The 21034-nt window shown below is 38.4% G+C and overlaps 1 protein-coding gene across 2 annotated transcripts in view; it reads left to right on the forward strand.

The window, feature by feature from the left end:
* Nucleotides 1-388: 388 nt before the first annotated feature.
* Nucleotides 389-21034, forward strand: part of znf638 (zinc finger protein 638) — a 32832-nt gene continuing 12186 nt past the window's right edge. Inside the window, exons 1-3 of one of the 2 annotated variants that reach the window (XM_036596046.1) lie at nucleotides 396-746; nucleotides 826-1053; nucleotides 18709-20239. In XM_036596046.1, the coding sequence (XP_036451939.1) occupies nucleotides 935-1053; nucleotides 18709-20239 (1650 nt within the window). In that variant the 5' untranslated portion in view covers nucleotides 396-746; nucleotides 826-934. Of the gene's footprint in view, nucleotides 1054-18708; nucleotides 20240-21034 lie in introns of both variants that reach the window. The other variant, XM_036596045.1, reaches the window with a different exon arrangement.

Consider the following 21034-nt stretch of genomic DNA (forward strand, 5'->3'; position numbering starts at 1 on the left):
GTTTTTAATGACAAAATAAGATTGCCCTTGCATTATAGTCCAAGACTAGAACAGTGTCCAAGAGTTTGGAGCAAACACAAGTGAGAGGAAATGACCGAGAATAAGGAAAAGAGAGCAGGAGCTTCATTCTGTTGCTTTCCCTCATGATGTATCACGCATGTCGCCTTCTCAGTTTCCACTTGTACTACCCCACTAACCACTCCTCCCTATCCTCCCCCACCCCTCTCTTTTCCTTCTCTCTTCAATGCAGGCGTTTGGTATGTGACACTTGGGTTCACCAGCTGACTGCTCTGGGTGTCAGTGGCTGCGTGTGCTTGAAATTCTCCCTGGACTCCTACTGTGCTCTCATTCCGTACTTTATTCTCAGTCTCTCAGAAGGACAGACTGAGGATGAGGAAGCTTGCATTATGCACATGGACCTCAAATTCTCCTGTGATCTTCTGGATTATACATGGGAAGTTATGTTACATGTCCTAAACGCCAACACTTTGTAGGCGGAGTATATATAATAGCTGCTTGCAGGAAATGGCTTCTGGATAATTAACTTGGAATTCAACCCTCAAGACTTACAGATTTTGAGTTTCAATTTGCTGTTTACAACAAACTTTTCCTCAGCATCAAGGTCTGGTGGTAACATATCTTTGTTAAATTGAGCACTATCAGTTCACTTTAGTTCAGCTGCTTGATGGAGATAAATGAGCTCTCTACTGGACTTCTGGAATCCGAATACCATCCAGCTTTCACAGGTCTTTTTTTTGTAATACATTTTGAATTTTTTTTTTAATTCCTGGTCATCCTACTTTGGGGAATGTTTGCTTTCTGCAGATTCTGAGAGTCTTCAGGTGAGCTGCTGTTGAGACAAGAGAAAAAGGAGAGAGTGGCTGCACTGGCCCGTTATGTCTGATCGCCTTGCACACACTCTGGGGCCGAAGAAATGATAAAAGGAAATAAGGAACTCAGTGCCAAGGATGAAGTGGCAAACACTACCACTAACAACACAAACAAACAAATTAACAACCTGCCACTTGTAGCCAGACGTGATGCCACTAATCGGTAAGATATGGTCTGGATTTAAACTGTCCATTTCCAGTGACGTAAGAATGTTTTACTGATTTCAGAATTTCTTCTTTGTTTGTTATATGTTAGCTGTGGTTTGGTTTTGGTTGAAAACTAGTCCTTAATCTGTATAAAAGAGCAACTTTTGCGTGACGTGTTAAAGCAATCAAACATTTCAGTCAGAAACTAAAGAATGTTTTTTGAATTTGTGAGTGTGTCCATGACGGTGTTGTATAATTTTACTAACATGCTGTTGTATGTAGTGTCATGTCTCATAATCCCTTGTGTGTTGTCATTGTGGTCTGTGTTTTTGTTAGTCATTAAGTTTGCCATAATTATCTTGATTGATGTGGTTAGGGCAACGCACAAGGGCACATTGGATAGACTTTCAAGACATTTAAGACCTTTTAAAAAGGTGGCACAGTCTTTCAGTAATCACAAAGTTTGCCTTTTTCTTGCATCTAAAGGAAAAGGTGCACTGTAACCATATGTTTGTTCATTAATTGATTGAGTGTTGTTGTTTTTTGTATATTTAGAGCTTGTTATGTTTTACTATGGTTGAGATCTGCAATGTCCTCCATCTTGGGTACCTTCAATTCAGCAAATTCCATGGCAAAACAATGTTGACATTTGTAGTCTGTGCATTCTCAAATCTGAATTACTATTTTAGAGTTTAGGAAAATGTACAAGATTTATTTATAAGATTTGTTTATAAGATTTTACTTATTGTGGTAGGTGTGCTCTGAAGGTTGCCAAATCCACAGAGACAGAAGACACTTCCACCTGTTGTGCCTTTGCATGGCAGCCCATAGGAATGTCATTACCATGCATAAAATCTATTCCCAGTATTACAGCCTCAGCCTCTCTGACCCCATCATACTTTCAATTAAAAGATAGGATTAGCACCGCACTCAGGTTTTATTTGACTAGTTGTGCTATTATTATTAATAGGGAGAAAGAGAAATGATAATTTGTTTTTAATTGACTTTGAAATTAATTTACATCAAATCAGCCTGAGGGTGAATATGATATACTGTGTTTCGGAATCATTTTTTTAAACCAGATATTTCCACTGAATCTTATTTCCCGCTCTTAGAGTATGCACTTGCAGTGCTGCACACTGGGTTGTAAATAAAGGATAAGCTGCAAATTCAGAAATAAGAACAACATCCATTCTAAATTTCAATCAAAAGAAAGCAGTACAATGGAGTATAGAAAACACTTTTAGAGTCTGTCAACACCTGTGCATAATCACACAACCTGTGGAAAGGCTGAAGTCAAAAATGCCTAAACAAATTCAAAAAGATAAAGCAGCAAAATTTACCTAGGGCCAAAGAAAAGAAGATACAAAGGGAAAGAGGGACATGTGAGGTGAGGTGGGGTAAATCATCCCAAGGTTTCACTCCACTTATATAGATTTCCACAAAGCATGTAAGGTTGTACATAAATTATGTGTGAATGTGACAACCTATGCAACTCATTATTACAGAGCAATAGCCATTCTGAAGTGACTTGGATTGATACACAGACATAACAAAGATTAATTCTTACCGCTTGGCACATTAGGCCTCATTTACCATTATCTTCCTAAGTTTTTTCTTAAATTTGTTCTTGAGAAAGGTCCTAAACAAAAGTCTATGTCAGATTTATGACGTGTTCTTAAACTGTAGAATTATTCACACTTCTGTGCTATTGAGTGTGAATAAATTCCCAAATAAGAACAAATCTCAAATAAGAAAACATTAGTGAATTTCAGAACGGTTGGTCAATGAGGCCCAGTTTTATTAGTTGAATTCAGTCAACAGATCTTGTTCACATCTCTGTTGTTCATGCTAATGATGCTAACAACAGACAGTATGGAACAGGTTCAAGGCCTTGAATGGTCTAGAATAATCTCCAAACGGTCAACTACACCCAGTTCCACAACATCAAGCCATGCTACCATGTCTCCAAGGACAGTTTGGTGATACATGTAAACTCATGGTGTGAAAAAAAAGTTCTTATTTCAATCACAGTCTAAATCTAATCTCCATTTGTTCTACAGGAGCAATCGTCCTCCAGGCCCCATGGTTTTCAGAAAACAAAAGAAAAAGACACAAAAGGCTACCAACACTACAGGTCTTGTAGAGATACCAAAGCCAAAACAGTCCAGCGTAAAATTCAGACAGCACCCTTCATTATTTAATTTCCAGACAAGTGATATGTATGTCTGTGAGAATCAATAAGATCCAATTTTTGCCTACCTTTAGAAGTACACTGTAAAACAATTAAAAGTCAGCATGAACTTTTGAGTCAATTTTCTGCATTGCTTTTCAAACTTAGTTTATTCAAAAGTTCTCCTTAGAAAAAACAAACAAGAACAACAACAAAAAACTCATGATTGCTCAGGCAGTTAGACAGTTGCACCACTTAGAAGCCACAAACATTCTGTGTCCAAGAAAAAATGAAAAGGTGAATTAACTGTGCTTAAATAGTTCTGCATAATGAGAGGGAGAGCATTATCTGTACTCAGATAAAGAACCTGTGGTGTGATGGTTTAACTGCCTTGAAAACAAGGGATCATGAGTTTGAATCCCAATGACGCTTTAGCTCTCTGCTGTCAGATGTCTGAGTGGGGGAAGCCTTTAATTCTTGTTGCGTTCTTCATAGCAGGACATTCAGGTTTAAAGAAAATGCAATCTGTAGGGACTGTCATCATCACCAGTTTTTCCTTCAATAGTAACAAGATGGAAATATACTGTAACTTCATTTTGCATGGTGCTTCTGTTCACTTGTTATGTCACACTCATGCATTCCAAGTGCAACTTCTATTAAGGGGGTATTGTGTCTGTAACTGTTCCTAAATGAATGACAGTGAATAGTGTGGTGCGGTAAGGCAGTTCCAGTAGCAGACTGGTTGCGACTTTTTGTCTGTGATGTAGGATGAAAGAACTTTGTTGTTCTTGTCCTCTGTCTCTTTTTCTCCTTTCCACCTCCATTCCTGGCACTAACAAAAGCGCTCTTCTGCTGCCTCAGTCAGCAACCGTCACTCTTTGAGCCAGATGATGTAAGCCTTGTTGGTTGCCAAACCCAATTCCACCATGCACAGCTCTCAGATGATAAGATTAGAAAGATGCATTAGTGGACACAGTGTAGGTGTCAGATCATGCCCAAAACAACCACAACAATTTATCAGCCAAGCCTGATATCCAAGTAACAGAAGCTGTTGTAAAGGGATATGCCCTGACGAGTGCTTTTGATTTGTTTGTTGTCACAAACATAGTTGTCTGCAGCTGTAGTTACATACAGTAATAAATATTATGTTTATAAATATGCTACAAAAAGTGATTGTAGACCCCATCACTGCTCTGAAGTTAGAAAAGTCATTTAATATGTTATAATGTTGAAACTGAAATGCACTTTTGTGCACTAGCATTTGACATTTACCCAAAATGGCTGTGCGGGACATTGGTCTAGTGAAGCTCGCAAATGTCCGCGTTGGCATTCTCTTAAATTCCGCCATCGTGCTCATTCTTTTACTGTCTTTCTGTTTTTTGTTTTCAAACCATTCCATCCCCACTTTATCACTTTCTTCTGTCTTGTGCTCTTGTACATTAGTTTATTCATAGTTCTTTAGATCAATGCCTTATAACAGAAGACTTCAATTTTGGATTTTAAATCCACTCTCCAGTGATGTATTTTGCATCTACTATATTATTGTTACAATGAACCCTTTTTAATAATGTTATGCTAATATGGCAGTTTTAAAAGAAATGATCTGATAAATACTACTGATAAAGATAAAGAAAGTTTTGCAAAGGAAAAGAAAATGGTTAGAGACACACAGGCCTGCATGCAATTATTGATGACAAAGGCTACTGTTGATTACAGTATTTTTAAGAGGCTAGGATCTTATCTAAATACAAGTCACAGCAATCAAGAACATTCTCTCACTTTAGGTTCAGCTGTTTATATGCTCTATAATGATATGCTGCCCACTCAAAATACACCCATGGGGTAAAAGGGCAGCCATTTCAAGCAGCACAAGTACAAACTCAATAAAACAGTAACATACACCCCAGGGTCATCCTCATAAATTCAGGATGTGAGTGAGAGGGGAGATGGAGTTCAGGCATGCTGAGTGACCTTGAATACATGGCCACATCATAAAATCTATTTGTCATGTGGTCATCATCTTGTCTCAAGAAGCATGTAAATGAATTTGTTTTGCTCAAGTTAGATTGTTAGCATTTCAATGTAAAGTATCTTTTTTCATTAATCATTACCAGCTGACCCCCCCCCAACCCACCCCACGTATATTAAAAGACCTGACAATCCATGTTATCCTAGAAACACTACAGTTAATAACCATCCCTGACATGGCATGAATACCAGAGAGAAAATAATGATCCAGTGGCTTAATATAAAAGCCCTGATAGAGTCTAAGATAGAAGTAAATTACTGCAGTCTGTTTACGCCTGGATTGTGGCTGTGAATGAAGGCTGGCAAACTGAATAACAGGGGATTATACATTTATTCAAACCTTCCCTGTGTCTATATGTGTGTGTGTTCACCAAATCTAACCATCACTCTAAGTTGTTAGTTCAGCCGGAGCCTCAGCCTTCAGCTAACGAGTAGTCTTAATTTAGTGCTTACTTACTTAACTCTAGATTTATAAGACTGTACTGCTAACTAAGCTATCTTTGAATCACCCAAATTAAAGTGCCCATATCCTACATTTCCTTGTATGCTATTTGTTTTCCCCTGAAGTCTACTTGTACATTTGCATGTACTAAAACAGTCAGACTTAATTTTACATGACAGCTGTCCAATTGCATGTAATTGATCTATGTTCTGATTGGCTGCCCTGTGGTGTGCCTCAAAAAGCAGTCTGAGCTGAACACTTCTTATAACATCAATGTGAATGGGCAGGGCTAAACTGATGTAGGCTGAATAGGTAATACATGTAAAACTGTTTTTATATCATGAATTATGAACAAATTCAAAACAGGCCACAACTTAGTTTCCATATATGGGCCCTACCAACTGGAGAGTGAATGGTACATTTTGAAACGGTAACAGTATTTACATACATACATATTTTTCCATGGTATAGGATGATAATTCTTAAACTGCAAAATCCCCAGTGTTAAATGAATTACCTAAACCTTCACCGGATGCAAACATACACTATAAACCCATGTCCTCCCCATACATTAATCTAGTTCTGGACCAAATTGCAATCCAGTGGTGAATGACCATTGGAAGTTCTTTTTATTTTTTTTAGGTGTGAGCCTAATCTGGGTCTGGGAATCTGGCCCTTCCAGTCCATTCAACACCAGGGAATTTGATGCATATGTACGCAAAAACTTACTTCATTAATATGCAGAATATGACATATCAATCCAAGATCAATAGCAACTTATTGTCATTTTTCTGTATATAAATGTTGTAATACATATAGAGATACATAGAGACATATAGAGATAAACATTTCTGTGTACTGAGACAAGATCAGTATTACTATAAGATGGCTTTGAGAAACACTAAGACTTCTTGGGTGCAGCTTCATCACTAACCGTAGAAAACACATTGAGATATGTGACAGTTCATTGTAGTGAACAAATGGAGGTTACTGAGGGCAAGTTTCCATTCCCACCCCTCAAGAACAGCTCAGCGTTTATGCTCTGGCAGAATTAGACGTGTTAATTGCATTCTGGCCGTGTCAGGTGAAATTGAATTGTGCTTTTTGTATTATGAGGAGATCCAAAACCAAATCTGTTAATACCAAGTCATAAGTTACAACATCTCTAAGTAATAAAAGATTTATGTCCTCATTAATAGCAGATGAGAAGCTGAGAGGTTTTTGTAGTGTAATGTACTTTTATGGGGAATGCACAGTATCTTCTTTCCAAGCTATTTAAGTGTCTAGAAGCTTTGAGTCTCAGTGTGATCAGTATGCCCAGGTCAAGAATATGGCTTAAATGACCTTCACTTTACGACCACCAGGTGGAGAGAAATCTATATGTGGGTCCCATAATACGATTTATGAGTTTACTCAGCAGAGGTCTTATATGTGTTTTGTATGTGTCTACATGGCAAAGTGTAAGTTCTACTTCTAAGTCTGATGGACAGGAGGTGACACTGTGCACTTTTTCTCTACAATTCTTCATCAGTTTTTTTCTGCTGCATCATGCCTTGCCATGGAATGTACCATCTGATCCACATTCTGAGGAGCTTAACAGTTCTGCATGCCCATAATATGTGTTAGGCTTCACATGCTTCAGATAGTGACACTAAATTAAACTGGGAGTAAAACATGAGATTCAAATATTATACAAAAAGAAGATTTTTGGAAAATATTGGTGTAACTACCTAAATTTGGTCTGTTAGTTCTCTATAAGATTACACGAGAATGCCTGCACAGTTAAATGACTGCATATTATAAAGGGTGAAATTAAGCTCTGATGACCCCACAAATTTGAACAAAGAATTCCATACATTAAATAACCTATCCTTATAATTATTATTTGTTTCACATCCTACAAGAATATTTTTACATGTGGGTGACCTACATGTCCCACAGTTACTGCATCTATTTCAGCAATGAAATCCACTGTCAGTGTAACTACTACGTCAGGTTTGATTATTCCATCTGACACAACTAGTTGAGACACTGGTAAAGAACTGTTACAGCCATGGCACAGAATATAGGTCAAAGTAGCCTAGATAATATTTCAATAAGATGCATTGTCTCCAGTGCATCAGAACATGGAACATATTATTTTATATACCATGTGCTCTATAGGTTGTTCAGTGGTGAATTTATAGACAGGACCCAGAGAGTCGGATATCATAGATATTCATAGAAGTAAATAAATAAGGGAGAGTGGGACATTACCTAACACATTTTGTTTTTTGCTATTATTATTATTATTTTTTTTATTTATTTGGGCCAGATTAATATGTTTAATATTCAAGTAACCTGCGCATTTCTGCTACAAACGAAAATGTAGACATTCTATCACTTACCATCTGTGAAAAACTGAGCTGAAAGTAGCACAAATGCAAATGTTACACCTTATCCCAGAGGCAGTGTTATGGAGAATTCCACTGATTTTTCAAACTTTCTGCATAATTCAGTCATTTGGAGTGTAAACAAATTCATTCACAATGGTCTGATGTGAAATGGTTCATTGTAGAGAAACTTATCAACTTAGATTTCTTTACATTGGTGTTAAAAGAAACCAAGGGTCACAATGTCTACAACACAATTATAGCCATTTTTATTATGATGGTAAAATTGTGATTAATATAAAAAAAAAAAATCTTTGGGGAATACATTGCCTTACAACATGCTGTGTGTATCACGCTCCCATGAATATAATTAAAAAAGTAAAAATTTTAAAGCCGTCTTATCTCGTATCCCAAAACACAATCAAACAACACATTTGTAACCATTTTGTGTACCACCTTTCTATGAGGTAGTTTTTAGAGAAATTAAACACTTTAGACATCAGTAAGTTTATACAGAATAGAGCATTTCACATAAAGTCACTCTGAATGACTTTGTGTACGTATTAACCATTAAAGTACACAGAAATTATAAAAATGAGTGGAATTCCTGTTTTAATGGAAACAGACTAAGATGCAAGAGATAACAGTTGCTAAAAAGTTTTGTAAATTCACGCAAACACAATTAATTCAGTACAGTTCTATGTCAGTGACCTTTCCTAACTAAATGTAAAAAATGTATGTATCAACATAAATACAGCTAGAAGAAAGAAGCTGAATGTAATTGATTATTGACCACAAATTAACTACCTAAAAAGTCTGTGCTACATTTTGCCCTGCACTAGTACATGCTCTGCTCTCCCCACATGCAAAATGTAAAATTATTTTTTAATTAAATTAGTTTAGCACAGGTATATTTGAGCTTTATCTTTAACCAAGCATACTGCATTAGTCAAATTGCCTTACGTGACAAATATACAGATACTACACTCATTTAAATGCTAAGATCAGTGGCGAGAATCTGCATCTTTGAACCAAAAATGTAATTATTTACGCTATCAGCACTATACACCATCATTAGCACAACAGAGGAATACTTAACAGTTAACGTGACAAAATGTATGATCACGTGGAAACTTGTTTGCATATGAAAAAACATGATTACTTGTGGTTTTGCACACTTCACATGTGAAATGTAAGAAATGGAAAGTTATTTCATTGATTTTGACTTCCACATGTGCAACCACAAGTCTGTGGATCTGAAATTCTCTTTTACACTGAGAGGATCACTTCAGTGTGTTTGGTGGTGCTATGAGTGCTGGAAAATGAGACCCTGGAAGCTTAAATTACACTTTCAGCAGTATATCTTTAAAAAGACTGTAATTCAAAGCTGTTTTCTGGACTGATCTATAAAATGTCTTATTAGTTTAAATTGGCATTTGCTATTATTTTTAGATTACAGTCACACAAAAGGGATAGTGACTTTGCATAGGCTAATCAGCGTCTAGATCTTATCCTAAAGCGGCTTCATCCCTTTGAGTTATGGAGGTTGAGGAATGAGGGATGGACAGTTAAGAAATGCTAAACTTGGCAACTAGTGATTTTAAATACAGCAGACAGCATGGTGTTTGAATCTTGCAGACACTGTAAAGAAAATAATGTGCCAGCACATTTCTGAATCCAGGGCCCTGAGATTAGTCAAAATGCTGCGTTAGTGTGTGTGTTTGCATGTGCATCCTGAAATAGAAGGTGTGGAAGTGCTGAGAAAATGAGATCCATCTTAAGTGAGGTGATGAAACCATAGCTCAAGAGAAGGAGACTTTCATTAAGAAGAAACCTTAACCAGACACTGAAAAAAACAAATGATAAAGTTCCAAGCACTTAATCTCTTAAACTGTGGGCTTACTTATACATTTATTAAACTTAAGACTTATTATTCAGTAACTACTAGACCTCATGTGCCACGATCCAGTCCTTGTGGGCCAAAACACTACAGACTTCAGCAAGGTGCCTCCTTAAACACACCTGATTCAGCTCATCAGCTAATTCGCAAGGCCTTCTTGAACCAAATTCAGAGCGTCAAATGAGAGTAAATGCTAATATCCACAGCACTTTGGCCAGGAAGGTCCCCAGTTTGAAATGCCTGTACTAGACAATATATGGAGATTACATTAGTGATGCACCAAAATGTCATTTGTGGGCCAATGCCAATATCTGAAATTTTTCAACCCTGGTGAAATAACATGTTTTGATGTGACAATAAGTTCCTCTAAAGAGAACACACTTAAACATGGCTTTTTAATGCATTTTAGTGCTTAATTTCTATTTATTTGCTGAGTTTAACACATGGGAAAATTAAATAAAACATAAAATATAAAATGCGCTATAACTTTTACACAGGCCACATTTTATTTTTCTCTCCCAATGTTAAGTTCAGCAATTCAACAGTAATTGTGCATTAAAATGGACAGAAGTGTGTTCGCTGTAGAGAAAGTGTTAACTTATTTTCACTTAGAAAATAAACAAAACATGTAATTTGACCCAGGGTGCCCAAACTTTTACATACAACTGTATCTGCTGATGCCAGTGCATGAATATTTCTAAAATTACTACATTAGCATTACAGAGAAACAAGTAATTCTGTAGGGTTACAAATATAGTAAAATGAATAAAATGCAAGTAATATGGATCAGTAGAACTGCTTTACCAAATCCTAAATTCTGCTCTTATGCAGTACAATAAATACATCATCAAATACTGGCTTGAAATATTAGTCAAATTTAAACACCCTTCCATTGGCCCTGTTGTAGGCAGCAGTGATCAATGTTGTGGTCAATTTTTGTAAAGCAAAGAAATATCTGCCAGTACTGATATGATTGTGATATCAGAAAGAAGCACTACATTATATAGTCAGATATAGCACTACTATGGATCAAATATGTTATTTATGTACTTATGAGAGTCCGGAATTGAATTGTGGGCTCACATACGGGCCAGTGCAGTTTAATAAGTAAGATTACAAACCGAGAATGATTTGTGAAATGAAATATTGCAGTCCTCTTCTCACTATTCGTGTACAGCATCATGTTATTTGTGAGGTGTGTGAGGAATAAATTAGTACTTACTCATAAAGGCCAATAAAGTTCACATCCAGGTTTTATTTTGCACTACCCTATCATTTGATTTGACACAAATAATAAGGCTATAATAAGATTTTGAGGCTGGGGTGCCAATAGCTGTGGTTTCAGTTGAGATCTTCATGTCAGCAGGGCCTCCGGCTGTGGGGAGACCCTGGCCATGACTGAGTGATATGCTTTCCCTTGAGGCTACAGGCTCTATTTGTTTTCATTTTGTCCAATTAACTGTTCGCTTAACAGCCTCCTGGAGGCCTCTGACATTTATTCTTGAGTGAGGACGGCCAGACAAATGGTGAACGGTGTGATGGCACTAGCAGGGAGTGTAGCCTTGTAGATGATGACTGATGAGCACATGTTCAGGGGTGGAGGGGGCATGATAAAGGGACAGAATGGTAGACTATATATAAAATATCTATCTATCTATCTATCTATCTATCTATCTATCTATCTATCTATCTATCTCTCTCTCTCTCTCTCTCTCTCTCTCTCTCTCTCTCTCTCTCTCTCTCTCTCTCTCTCAGGCGCTTACCTGCTGCTCTTGACCCCTGCAGTGATTACAGTTTGTCACTATGCAGGGCTTGGACAGAAACCATGACTGATCGCTTATCACTGGGAGAATATGGACAGAGGAATAGGTGAGGACATGAGAGAGTCAGAAGATAAAGTAATGCACGAGAGAGTGAAATATTGCAGCTAGTGCTGAGCTGTTACGACTGGGTTATGGATGGATTAGTAGTGGATTAGAATAAAGTGTCTCACTTGGACGCACAGCACTACCAAACAGACAGGGGCCAAATGTTTTGGCATATTTCCATTTTTTTTTTTTTTTTGGCATAGTGACATAAAGACAACCTTTTTAATCTTACGCTGTGCTTGTGAATTGTCTGGAGAATGACCAGGGAATGACAGAAAGATTTATCACTGAGAATTCGAACAACATTATAATATGTCTGACACACTATACAGAGCTAAACTATATAGTTCTGAAATAGGTCAATTTCAACTGAATCGCTAGTATATCACCCAACAATATCGATATGATCCAAAATCAGCACAGTTAAAAAGGTCCTGTACAGTATGACAAAATCAACAAGGTTCCACCTTACTTCCAGGTATCATTAATTTTGAGAAGTTGGAGCAGTGGATTAAACATACTAATAAAGTGTATCATCTGACTTCCAGTAATGGTTGGCAAAAAGCTTGTGGTCACACTAAATGACAGGGCTGTACACATCAAGGACTGCAACATGTTGTCCAAGTGACTGTGTGGGAAAAAAAACAAAAAACAAAAACACTTGTGTTTATAACATACCCTTACAAAGACAAGCAGCAGTGAGTATAGGCCTAAAGAGGTGAAGAGAATGTCATGACCTGCACGTGTTTATTAAATAGAGCCACCTCCTGTATGATTTATAGCAGGCTGCCGTGCTTTGGCTTATTTATTGCTGCTCCTGCATGATGTTTGACGTCGTCAGCCACATAACTCAAGTTTCCCCAGGGAACTGGCAGACCCTCACAGGAAACATGACCCCTGGAGACATGGGGGATGGTAGGAGGGGGTGCTGACTGACTCTGCAATACAGTCATACACCCAATTGGTACTGCAGAAGTGATGACATTTAGAAGAACTCGTCCTGCTGTCTATGATTTAAATATCACAGGATATCGTTGAATATTAAACAGTGTGTCCCACTGTCATTTCTCATGTTTGGATAAAGTCAAAAATGTTTTTGTCCGTTTATGGTTCAGCTAGTAAGAATTACATGTACACAAACATTCATATATCTCTTTTCTCAGTGTAAAGTTGCTACTACTCATTGACTCCTTGGAATCAGCCAGTGAAAAAGAAGAAAAGGTTAAGGTTAAAGAAGGGCACAAATAAAGCCATCAATTACCAGCTATGTCATGGAGCCAAAATGCTTTGCAGTTTACTTCTCAACCAAGATGAATGATGCTACTCTAGTTACTTGTCTGAGACATGACATTATCAGAGTCCCAAAATTAGAGCAGCTCATGACTAAATTAGGTGCTAAAACCTTATGTACTCACACCTCTGTGACTATTTTGAGTTAACCTCATGATCTTGTGTGGCTTTGGTTCACAATGTCACGTGTCAACTCACTTAAAGCAGGAGGCCTGCCTGAAGAGTTATGGAAATGTGGCTGACTAAGTGAAAGCAGGTACAGAAAGTTACAGTAGACAGGGGAAGTACACAACCTAAAAATTACTCCCACAAGTGATTCTCCAGTCCAGTGCTGGGGCACCACCTGTACTGCACAGTTTTGGATTCCCAGAGGAAAATCTTACTGCTCAAATGTTGATCTTTGATGGCTCAGGAGATGGTATTGGTGAATCTCCTAAAGATTCTTAAGATAAATAGCATCAGACAAAAAAGAGATGTTGGATTGAGCTGTTAAGCTGCTGTCTTTAGTTCTGTTATCTGCAGATAAACATGAGTGTTATTATCCTGGCAAATGTATGCCAACAATGTGTGATCTTATTACAATATCTGATAAAAAGGAGACACAAGTGAGATTACTTGGCTCTTTTGCTCAGGAGAAATATCTGAGAGCAAACATTTCCTTTGTCTTTCCATTTGATTTAATTGATGTCTATGAGAAACTATGGAGATATTAAGTAGATCTCTTTTTTAATTTTTTTTTAAGAAAAATCTTTTCCTTTTTTAAGAAAAATCTTAATCTGGTCTTAATCTGGTCTCAGCCTCGGTCTTGTCTCGGTCTCAACTACTACAAAGTCTCAGTCTTGACTCAGACTCACCTCTAGTGTCTTAGTATTTGATTTATTCACAAATATGTCATAATACAGAAAGAAAACACATTATGATTTCTGAATTTACTCTGCATGTCACTGTATGAACAGCGATCTAAAGGAGTAGCAAGATAACACGTTGCTACCAATAGCAAAATAACTAGCAATAGCAGTTTTCGCTGTGCAAAGTGTTCATGTGTGCAATGGATGACAAGGCAGAGAGACATGGAGCAGCAGTTAGGTTATGCTAAATACAGAAGAAAAACAATGAGACACATCCTGGCAATGACAATAGTGGTCTTGTAAGTCTGACATCAGTAAATCTCTTGTTTCAGCTGCTGAAATACGAGAGTAATGTTGGTGTATCTCAGCCTTCAGACCCAATGATAAGAATTCAAATCACAGAGCCTTCAACAGATTCCAAACTAGCCATTAGAAATGGAAAGCCAGGTAGTGAACCCAAGAATTTAATGATGTTTCCCAAGTAGAAAGACGCTGATTGGATCCTTGCATTTTAATACCCTACATGCTTCATTGAAATAAAAAAAATCGCCTTATTTGAAGCTCTGCTGTTGTTCTGACATTTACCTGAGGCTCTTCCTAAAATGTTTGATAGTCATGAGCAAAACATTTTTGTCAGAGCAAACGTTTGTGGTGGGCTTTGGTTGGCTTGTGTTATGTTATCGTGCTAGATTGTGTAAACAGTTTGTAAGTAAGGCAAACCTATTATGAATCTATGCTGGTTGGGGCCCCTGGGCCTGAGTCCAGTGGGCCCTGAGTGATTTGTACCTTTTAGGCCTCAGGCTCCACCTGCCTGTTATCAGTAGATAAACACTGCCACCTCCTGGGTAACATGAGTCAGCCCAGCAACTTTCATGAGCCAGCTAATAGTTGTCTATTAAGAATATCTTTTGAAAAATGCACTTTATGTTTTGAGCATGATGAGACATAGTCAGAATGTGTGCAGCTTAGAGGTGAGTGATATGACAAAAATATGATATCATGATACTTCAAGACATTTTCATGATATATGACGTCACAATATTTATTTTTTCAGACGTCTGATCAGTAGGAACAGAGGAAACGGAATCAGCAATGCTACATTGTTAAAATCTGCGAACGATTGATTCATCAACGATTGATGAATGATTTTTGTTTGATATTTGGCATACTGTGTTGCACTAAATCCAGTTAAATAGGATTCATTTTCCTCTCTTTATAATGAAACATGCAGCTGTTTAATGTTCTACAATACTAGTGATTTCCATGATATGTTCAGAAAAGTATATTGTGTGCTATTGTGACATAATTAATCACAATAATTATATTTGTTGTCATATTACTCAGATCTGCAGTTTTTAATCTTTTAATCTCCTTAAAGGGGAATTACACAGATTTCCCATCATTTCTGCATAATTCAATAGTTGAAATGTAAACAGTGTCACTCAGAGTGGTTTCAAAAGCTGCATTGTAGGAAACGTACCAACTTTTATTTCTTTACAGTGGTGGTGATAGGAACCAGGGATCTTGTTTACTACCCAAACCACCAGTGAACCTACATGTGTTTTCTAAGTTTATATGTGATATGTGACTATTTTGCATTACAACACCCTGTATGTATCTCTGCCATAACTGGATTTTAAAAATACGTTTAAAGCCAAAACCTTATAAAAACTATCATCTCAGGCATCAGCCAGTTAGAGCATTTGCTATTCCATGTAACAACTTTCTGTGATACAGCTTTTAGAGGCATTAAACTCTTCAGACGTTCCTCTGGTTCCCAAAACCACCACCGTGAACAATTTTGACTTTTTTTTTCTCTAGAGCGGAGCATTTTTTATCAAACCACTCTAAATGACTTTGTTTACATCTTAATTGCTTCATTATGGGGGCATTTTGAAAAAAAAGATAGCTCTCCTTTAAGCTTTTACGCGCTTCAATTGGTTGGTCTGAATCTGTGTTTGTGCGGTTCTGTAATGGTTTAATCGGGTCTGTGAAGCCGTGTCAGGGAGCCGCTGAGGGGCGCAGTGTGAACAGAGTGAGCAAAATCTGATCGGACAGCAGCGCGTTTGAATCTCCAGCGCTTTACGTCGAGGGATTCCCACCATAATGACCTAGGTATTAAATACGAGGTGTGTGTTTTTATATGGGGAGCACAGCGGTGTGGCTGAGCCCTCCTATGTTCGTAGATGTTATTATTTTCGGATGTCGGTGATGTCGAAGTTAAAGTTAGCTCTCGGTTTCTGTTTCCCTCAGAGAAGGCCAGTCTGCGGCCTGCAAACATTTCACTAATTTGTCAGCAAAACCTTTATTTTGCTTAAATGCAACTTGCGCATTTTTACCATTTTTACTTGTGTATCGTTATTTTACTGTTGAGCTTATGACAAAGTCCTGTACATTCAGTCAGACTCAGCAGAGCTGCAGAGTATTTGTAGCATCTGTAGCTTCAGAAGCTAACGCTAGCTCCGTCCGGAACAGCGACAGGACGAACGGTTTTGCGTTAAATGGCTAATATTTAGCATATTTCTGAAGCATTATAATCGCTGTGAGATGTGAAAGTGTCCCGTGATGACTACCTTCTGTCACCTGTTTTGTTTTTGTCAGAGAAATAGAGAGCGCTGGCCTCGGACTGACCCCCTAAGTAGGCCTGATGAGCCTCATGAACACTGTATGTTCACTGTAGAGCACATCAGCTATCAGCGTTCAGTTTACTTGAGGTTATCACTTCAAAAATAGTGAGCCTATGTTTTTCCCTGCATATCTACTCCCTGTACTCTCCGGAATATGGTCTTGCATTCCTTGTACAGAAGTACTGCTGCACTGTAGTTACTTTTTGTTTTGTTTCAGATGTACCAAGACATTCTGGCTGCTTAACTATGATTTATCGTGTGTTTTGTTCCTCATACAATGTTGGTTAGTAAATGAATTTAGTTTGTAGTAGTAGTAGTAGTAGTAGTAGTAATAGTGGTAGTATTTTAATGATACTTGAATTTAGTTTTTCTAAGAGAGGTTTTGGCAGCTTAAATGCTTCAGAAAAGGCATATTACAGCGTTTATCTTCATAGATTGGTGGTATTTGACTTGTGATGAGGAACTGATGTGTCACAGTGGATGTTGGCCATAAGTAAAATGGGGGAAAGTTAATACAATAAATAGATTTCAGAGTATTGCTTGCTGATGGTGTTTCAGGCATTACAGAAAAATCAGTTTAAGCCGTGTTGAAGGTTGTCAGCAGTGAGGCGGAGATGATCATAATATACTGATTTTGCAAAGGGATAAGGATTACCTGTTTCAGGTAAAGTAAGCCGTGATGTTAACAAAACCAGCCCTGATTTAGAGATCTGCTATTCTGACTCATTTGAGACTAACATTTTGATTTGCGAGGTCAACAGTGTTAGATTTAGCATGGAGCTAAGCTGTTGTAGGCGGCTGCCATATCAGTGATTTTGGATACATCTCAGTTGTTAGTGAAAGCAAAAGGAAAAAGTTTTTTTGTTTTTAAGTTTTTGTAATAACCTCAAAACTACACTTCAAATTCAGTAAAATACTGGGGTATTTAGTGAAAACACATCAATCTCAATACTCAAGCCTTTATGTTTACTTTAAGGTGATTTATACAGGTGGTTTGATTCTTTAATGAGTAAAGACATGTAAGGGTCACCTCAAAGTAACAATAGGCACATAAACTTGGAAAGCCTGATATCTTTCATTGCGAGCATTTCTGGACTTTACTGGTGCTTGCAACATTTTGTAATAGTTTTTAATTTTGTAATATTATGTAATTAGTGTTGTCCTGCTTTTACTTCTTTCTCTTTCAAATGATATCACGGTTCTTTTTCTTTTTTCTTTTTTAAAATCTTGAATCAACTGCTTAAATGGCAGAACTATGTCTTGAATTTGTTTGTGGGAATATATCACTTACATTTGCAAATGTTTGGAAATTCTCCCTCCGTAATCTTTTTTTTGTTTGTTTGTTTGTTTGTTTAATTCTGACTTGTGGCCTGTTCCAGGGATTATGGCGGGCCTGGGAAAATTCGGATTTTCTGAGTATTTGTTATGTTGGTTTTCAGAGTAGGACAACACAATATAGACAGAAAGCCTGATGTGTGATTGTGAAATATTGTGTCCGTTCTGTTATCGTAATCCTTTGCTGTATACACATTGGGAATCTCATAGTAGAATGATGGAAAAAGTGGGATACGTCATGCAGCTCTACTATGGAGGCATGACAAGTTGAGAGAACTTGTCTCAGTTCTGTAAGTGCTGCGATCCCTCTCCAAGTAGGCCTGTTGCTCGTTAGGCTACATGCCCTACATATTGTCCTAGGCGTTTTAGCATCAGACAAGAAGAAGCATTTTATAGTTTAGTAATGTTTGGAAATATCTCTGCACATTTAAAAACTGTAAAATGATATTTGGGCTAGCCCTAACAAGGATTTAATCTAAAACTTTGTGTTAGGTTGTGTGACTACTGTTCCTAAGCCTGTTTTCTTCTTCTTCAAATTTATGCATTGGGCTTAGGCCATCCTTGTTCTTAAACGTACAGTAAATAATCCCCTGTCTGTTATGTAATTTGTTTGCTTTGTTTTTCCCACTTCAGTGAAGACCAGAAAAGCTGAGTCCAATTGAATGAAAAAAATCTAAGCGTGTGGCAGAAAAGGGGGGAAAAATCGCAGGCTTCTTGGCCCTCGTGTCTAGACATGAAGACAGCAAGCCAATAACCCTGTCTGTGTTTTTTTCCCCCAACTTTTTCAGCTTTGCGTTGTTCTTGGAAAGTTGTGTGCCCCCTGTTACGAATTCCTTGAGCAACTTTAGGAGCCCGCCTCTATTTGGACCTGCCTCCCTCCAGTTGGCCCAGATAAAGGCTCAGCTGGCACTTCACCAGCTGAATGTGATTGCTGCCGGAAACATCACCCCTCCTTTTATTGCTTCACCTGCCCTGACCTTGCTCAACCTGCTCAAAGTTACCATGTCCCATCCTATGTATAATCCCCGTGGAGGACCATTCTCCAGTGGTCAGAGATCCATGGTAACGGGGCAGTATGGTCTTGGGTCACAGACTGGAGGAGCTCGTCTTGGCCCTGACTCCATGTCTAGTCCTCATGGAGGAATGATGGTAAACCAGCAGATGACTTTTCCACTGGCCCAGCGTCAGCCGCATGTGTCCCAGGATCTTGATGCCGCGATAGATATGAACATTCGTGGAGCCCGGGAGGAAGTGCGACTGCTTACTCAAATGCTGCAACAGCCGAAATCAGCAGATCCCCGCTTGAGGAAAGACATTGGAGATGAGGTGCTTCCTCCAGGAGGCAGTGGTTATACGGTGTCTAGCGTTCGGGGAAGGTCTGATGATGTGGACTGGACTGTTTACCAGGCTCCTGGTAAACTTTTTGCTTCCTCGAATATAGGTCATTCCTCCAGTTCTTCACAGCTGTTCCAGTCTTCAGGTTTTGGCAACAGTGGAGGTCCAAGGAGTTTGGACAGCAAGCCTCCTCCAGAACTCCAGCCTACACGTTATACCTCAGAGAGTGCCAGCAGCATCTTGGCAAGTTTTGGACTCTCAAGTGAAGATCTCGAGCTGCTTAGCCACTACCCTGATGATCAACTGACTCCAGACAACCTGCCCTTCATTTTGCGAGACATCCGCATGCGCAAGGCCAAGAGGAGTGTCCCTGACCCTGATCTGAGGACTTCATCTGATCTTCTGGTCTCTGAGACACGACAAAGCAAAGTCATTGATTATGGACATTCTAGTAAATTTGGTTTTCCCGAGGAGAAATCAGACAGCTATTCACATGACCGCCTTACTAAAGAGCCATCCAAGTATGAGAGGGAAGTGTCAGGCTCATCCTTCAGTGATGTTGACATAACCAAGCGCCCACTGCAAAATCCAGCTGTCCAAGTTCCTGTCCAGGCTCCAGTTATGGTTCCAAAGCTTCAGCAGCCTCCAGCAATGAATCCAAGATCTGCTTCACAGAGCTTGGAGATCCAAGGTGCCAAGACAATCCCTGGAAGACTGCCTACTGCCACGCCTATACCACCACCTGTCAGTCGACCACCACAGATGCCACCTCCTCTTGCTGTTGGTCCCTTAGCGCCTATGATCCCTTTGGACTCTGGAAGTCCAAAACTCTCCTGGCCCCCTGCCTTCCCTCCTACTTCAGTTACTGCTCCAGCTGCAAAGAGGCTACCAACTCCCACCATGATGAACGATTACTCAGCTGCTACCCCAAGAATTTTTCCCCATACATGCTCTCTATGTAACATAGAATGTATCCAGATTAAGGTGAGTATCTGCTCCTACCATAAAGTTTTATTTCTGAAACATTTCTATTAAATTTGTTGTCTAAATTCCATGATGTGTGAAGTGACTCATTGTTTTTGTGCTGCCTCACAGTGACTTAAAAATGTAAAAAAAAAAACATGAAATAAAATGAAAAAGCAGTAATGTAAAATTCTTTAAGTTGGTTTAAATTGCTTTCTCATGCTTCTGAGAATTCAGTTGAAATTATGTATTTAATGTCACTAAATTGTGGAGGACTGGCGATAGATTGAACAGATAAAAGTGCTGGAAATAGCAGGTTAGTTTTAAATGTGATGAAACTGGCTGTTACCTGGCTATTCCCAGCCATGGGTTACTTAGTTTCATTTCTTGTTGGAGAGAAGACTACTGTGTATTTCCTGAAGGTCTTAAGGACACACAGAAAACATGAACTGTGGTGGAACGGGATTCTCTTAATCACGAGTTTTGGACTGAACATCACTCAAGATGAAGAAGTCAGTGACCTGTGAGAAGAAACCTCAGCGGACCTTTTTGATGACTTTTTCATTTACTGAATCACCGCTTTTATTGGAGCGAATTAGGGCCTGTTTTTTTTTTTCTTTTTTTTCCTTTTTAGGTAATTTGTAATCTGTAGTCTACCTGTGGTAAAAAAAATGGGACTGTATTCCAAGAAGGACATTTTAAGCAACAGTATGAATGACTATTTACTAACCAATGTATTTTATTATATGAAGTATGAAACTTCATTGACTAGTGATTATTTTACTTTATTTGGTGTGGTACACAGTCTTTTTAATC

Source organism: Colossoma macropomum, unplaced genomic scaffold (genome assembly GCF_904425465.1).
Source record: "Colossoma macropomum unplaced genomic scaffold, Colossoma_macropomum, whole genome shotgun sequence".
Lineage (NCBI taxonomy): Eukaryota > Metazoa > Chordata > Actinopteri > Characiformes > Serrasalmidae > Colossoma > Colossoma macropomum.